Source organism: Apaloderma vittatum, unplaced genomic scaffold (genome assembly GCF_000703405.1).
Source record: "Apaloderma vittatum isolate BGI_N311 unplaced genomic scaffold, ASM70340v1 scaffold27129, whole genome shotgun sequence".
Lineage (NCBI taxonomy): Eukaryota > Metazoa > Chordata > Aves > Trogoniformes > Trogonidae > Apaloderma > Apaloderma vittatum.
Window position 1 is genome coordinate 1 of NW_009737408.1, and position 4,698 is coordinate 4,698.

The window sequence follows — 4,698 nt, forward strand, 5'->3', positions numbered from 1 at the left end:
CTTTGCTGGGGCTTGCAGTGACCCTGGAGACCAGTCCCAGTGCTGGGAAGGTGACAGACTCGGATCGTGCCTGGTGCTCAGCATGCCAGGTGCTCCCCAGCCTGTACTGCAGGAAGGTGCTTGGCAAGCAGGGGCCTGAGACACACCATCCCCAGTCCCTGTTCTGCTCCAGGGAGGACCCACAGGCACGTGACTGGGGTGATGGGTCAACAAGTACTGTGGGCAGGGCAGCTTAGCCCCCCTCAAGCAGGCAAGTCCCAAGGACAATTCTGAGAGCAGCAGAATGGGCATCTTGTGGGTGAGCTTGGCCCCAAACCCAACAAATTCCTGCCCAGCAGGACAGGGCAAGGGCCCTGCCATGGTCCAGTGCTCCCTGAACCACTGTCCCCAGCCCGTGAGTGGCACGGAGTGACAAGAGGCAAGCAGCTGCCAGAGTCCCTCGGGGCTGGCCCTATCCCCAGCTGTGTGCAGGAGGGACTGCATGTGCACCAAGCCCAGACATGCCTCAGAAACACGTAAGATGCCTTGGCTTTACCCTCTGTTCATAGCTCACCTCAGCCCCACAGCTGACTAGTGCTTGGGAGCCTGCGTGCAGGCAAGAGCGTGCGTGACAGGCTGCACCTCCCCAGAGCCTGCCAAGTCCCCAGGGGCCCCACATCCTGCATTTGGGGACAAAAGGGAAGAGGGACACACCCTGGGCCATTTCTTCATGGAGGTTTTGCTACACCATTTTGCTCTCCAGCCAAAGCCGGCTGGCGATGCCAAGCCAACACTCCAAGTCCTGCTTTGGAAATGCACTTTTCAGCAAGATGGTGATTTGCCAACACCCTTTGAGTCCCACTTGCTGCCTGTCCCTGGAGGCTGCTGGGTGCCAGCAAAGCCAGCGGTGAGTGGGAAGGCGGTCAGTGCCAGCCCCTTTGGCTGTCTGCAGGCATAGCCAACAGCACACAGACACCCAGAAAGCAGCCCAGGTGCTGGGAACAGCCACATTCCCGATTTAATCCCAGCTCTGAGGTGGCTGGAGGCAGCTCAGAGCAGAGGGATGCGTGAGGGTTCCCAGAGTCGCCGGGCCAAGTCGCAGGCCTGCTGGACCACGAGCTCAGAGGGGATGATGCCCAGGTGCAAGGTCAGCAGCTCGTAGCACTTCACCACTTCCGCCTGATGGTTCTTGCTGTAATAACGCAGCAGCTTCCTGGGGACGAGAAGACAGGGGCCTTGGCTTGCACAGCAGACTGGCACCCCTTTTCTAACCACCTTCCCCCTAGAAAGTGCCTGGCAAGGACAAAGTGCCCGCTTATTGCTAGGACCACAGCACCAGGCTGGGAAGATGGGCTGGTGCAGGCCTGGTGACACCACATCCCCAGTACCACCCTGCAGTGACATCCTGGCGAGGGCAGCATCACTCAGAGTACAGCCCCAGGGCCTGGTGTCAAATGGCAGGGCAAGGGACGGCTCACCTATAGTAATCTCCTGCCAGCATCCCCATGGGAGCAGAATCATCAGAAAGAACCGGCACCTCCATCACCTCCAGCTTGTAGCCCTGGGGAGAGATGACAGCAGAGGGCAGGAACAGGGAAGGGACCACTGAGGAACCACAGCTGACTGTGCCTACAGCCCTGCTCTCTGCTCTCAAAGTGTGTTGGAGCAGAGGGGCTCCAGCCCTTTCCTGGCCTCACATACCAGCTCGTTCTCAAACCAGAGGAAGTAGGAGCAGCAGTAGTCACCATCCTGCAGCATGAGCGTGGTGTAGCCCTTCTGTAGGTATCTCCGGGCCAATGCAATCAGGGACCAGACCTGGAGGACAAGGGGCACTTGAAGCCTCAGCAGAAAATCCTCCAACCATCACCCTCTCCTGTGGGCACCATCCCACCCCCAGCCCCAGGAGCAGTACCTTTCTCTTGATGAAGGTGGCCAGGGGGCCCTTGCCCAGCTCTGAGCTGGACTTCTCTGTCACGCTGAGCGATGGTGCCATCATCTGCCCAGCTGTGCGGTCCACATAGATGAAGTGCACCAGGCCAGGAAAGTCCTCCAGGTATGTGGGGTGAGTTAAGGGTTGTCCAACAACTTTGGTGTCCTTCCAGGACAGTCCCTGAGCCTTAGGGAAACCACCTTCACCCACCACACTCCTCCCTGCTTAAGCCCAGTGTTGGGACAGCATGGTCCCACTCCCACCTCTGCTACTCCCCTGGGAACCCCTACTTGCCAGGCTGGCTTCCCAGCCGCAGGGATGGGTATGACACCATGGTGATATTGCGCCTGCTCTTCACCAGCAGAAAGTCCCGCCAGTCCAGCAGCTTCTCCCTGCCGAGAAGAGGTGTGGTGATAGAGTGGGTCCCCTCAAGCCTCAACTCAGTTGAGTGTGGGGCAGCACCCTGGGGATGCTGGCCACCTCTGTGCACTCACCTCATCAGCTTCTGGGCACGGTCCTGTAGCCCCTGGGACAGGCTGTGGCCGGTGGAAGACAGGAAGAGCTGGCGGGAAACAGAGCAGAGCTGTCGCTTCACATTGGCCACTGCCTGCAGCAGTCTGAGCCGAGAGACAAGGATGGTGCCGAGTTTGGCCTCTGGGTAGCCAGAGCTGTGAGGACAGCCATCCTGCCCTCAGGCTTGGAAAGGTCCCTGCCTGCCCCAGAGACTTTCTCTGGCCACCTTGTACTCACTCCGGAGAGCTCCCAGGCTCACTCCGTGAAAATATCTTGTTCTTAAAGTCTGTCCAGGTGTTCTGCAACTAGAGAGAAGCAAGAATTGGCATCAAGCTGTGGGGGCAGCAGGACAGTGTTCTCCTGTCCCCACTCCCACCTGGATATCCTGCCCGCTCAGCTTCTTCACAAACTTGTCCATGCGCTGCCGCAGCTCAGTCAGGAAGGGATAGGAGCGTGGGACTCCCACCTCCGGTCCCTCTTCCAGCTTCTTCTCCAGCACCAAGAAACCATCCAGAAGCTGGTACAAGGTGACAGCCACCTGGGTTGTGGGGCCCTGCCAGGGAAGGGACAGGCGGGTCAGCAAGGACCCTGCTCTACACTGCTTCCCTCACCTTAGAAGAAGCTCACCTTGGTCAGGAGGACAAGGGAGATGCCTGGCCAAAGCGGAATGCAGTGCATGGTGTGAGGCAGCAAGGGACAGTACCCTTCTCGCAGGTTGGCATCCAGGAAAATCCTTCTGGGGTTTGAAGCTTCAGGGACAAGAGGCCCCAAGGTCTGGAGTAAGTCCTCTGCCATCTGCGGAGAGAGGAGAGATGCTCAGTCCCCTGCGGGGATGAGACAAGCCACAATGACCCAGGATGATCTCGAGAGACACGGCAATTCCCTAAAAGCTGCAACGAGACACAACTGAACTGAGGAAGCTGGAAGGGTCGCTTGCAAAAGATCAGCAGTGAGGAAGGGCTCAAGGATCCCAAAAAGAGCAGCAGATAGAGGGGAAGCTGCTGGCAAAGACACAAGTCACAGATGTCTTATGCCACATCCAGCACTCGCTTGTAGAGCTGCAGAGGGAAGCAGTCCAGAGAGCCCAGAGGCAGCAGAGGGAGACACCAGACTGCTCTGAGGCAGCCCCAGCCCCTCTGTGCTGACAGCTCTGGATAGGGAGACCATAAACAATGTCCCAGAGAGGGTGGTCAGAGCCCTCAAGTGGTTATTCCCAATGTGGAGGACATGGAGTGCAGGCCCAGCCTTAGAGCTTGGGCATTCACAGCTGCAGCTGAGCAAAGGATGAGTGATGAGGGCCAGAAATTGCAAAGAGGGCCAGAAATTGCAAAGAGGGCCAGGACAGGCTGAGGAAGTGTGGAGCCAGGAAGCACTGCAGAACCCCTTGCTTACCTGGACGTCTGCAGTGTCTGCCTCCCCGGTGCTCAGCATCTCAGCGTCTTCCAACCAGCTCTCGCTGCCTGCAGAGAGTAAGGCAGGTCGCCCTCCCAGCCAGCCTCCCAAACAATCCCAAAGCCTCTGCAGGGCTGGGGTGTGTGGGGCAGGGCTGCTGCCCAGACAGGCACTCACCCGAGCTGTGCCTGCCTGGCGAGGGCTCAGGTGTGTAGTAAACCTCAGGCACAGAGGTATCGTCTGTGTCCTGCCAGTGAGAAGGCCTGGGTCAGTGACAGGAGTGCTGCAGGCAGCCCAGCCAGCCTTCCACCCTGCAGCTCCTGAACACAGGGACTCACTTGGTCATCCAAATCCTTCTCCACAGCATCATGGGAGCCAGGGCTGCTCACAGGGATGCTCTCACTTCTCTTGGGTTCCTGGGGGAGCACACTCCCTGCATTGGGCTTACAAAAAGAGGGTTATAAAAATGAAGCCCTGGCCACTAAGGCACCACCCTGTGAGGGTATCCCAACCCACTGCCCCCCACGCCTTGCTTTGGAGCACCTGAGGGCCAAGCTCCTCTTCGGCACTCTGGCTTGGATAGAGGTCCTGCACCAGGAGGATGAGGATGAGCAGGTCAGCAGGGCGGATGGAGCTGGCGTTGCGGCTGCAGGCCAGAGAAAGAAAGGGTCAGCCGGGAGTGTGAGCCCTGGGGAGTGTGGCAGGGCTGGGGCTGGGCTCACCTGGAGTAGAAGGCCAGCAGTTTGGTGTGCACCAGGAGAAAGGCATGGCCCACTTCGTCCCCACCACGCTCAGGGCTGGCGTTGATGTGCTGCACCACTTCGCGCTCCAGGAACTCGATGCACTGCTCACACAGCTGAGGGTGGATCAGCCGCTCCACAGCC

General features: G+C 58.9%; 1 protein-coding gene across 1 annotated transcript; it reads right to left on the bottom strand.

The window, feature by feature from the left end:
- Positions 1-1,029: 1,029 nt before the first annotated feature.
- Positions 1,030-4,694, bottom strand: HPS1 (Hermansky-Pudlak syndrome 1; the record flags this gene model as incomplete). Its single annotated transcript, XM_009877327.1, has 14 exons — positions 1,030-1,192; positions 1,458-1,540; positions 1,681-1,794; positions 1,892-2,036; positions 2,236-2,301; positions 2,404-2,526; positions 2,660-2,727; positions 2,799-2,975; positions 3,050-3,217; positions 3,815-3,882; positions 3,992-4,061; positions 4,153-4,230; positions 4,358-4,460; positions 4,537-4,694. Coding segments are annotated over 14 exons (1,584 nt in total), but the record flags the coding sequence as incomplete, so codon positions are not given.
- Between the last annotated feature and the right edge of the window lie 4 nt (positions 4,695-4,698).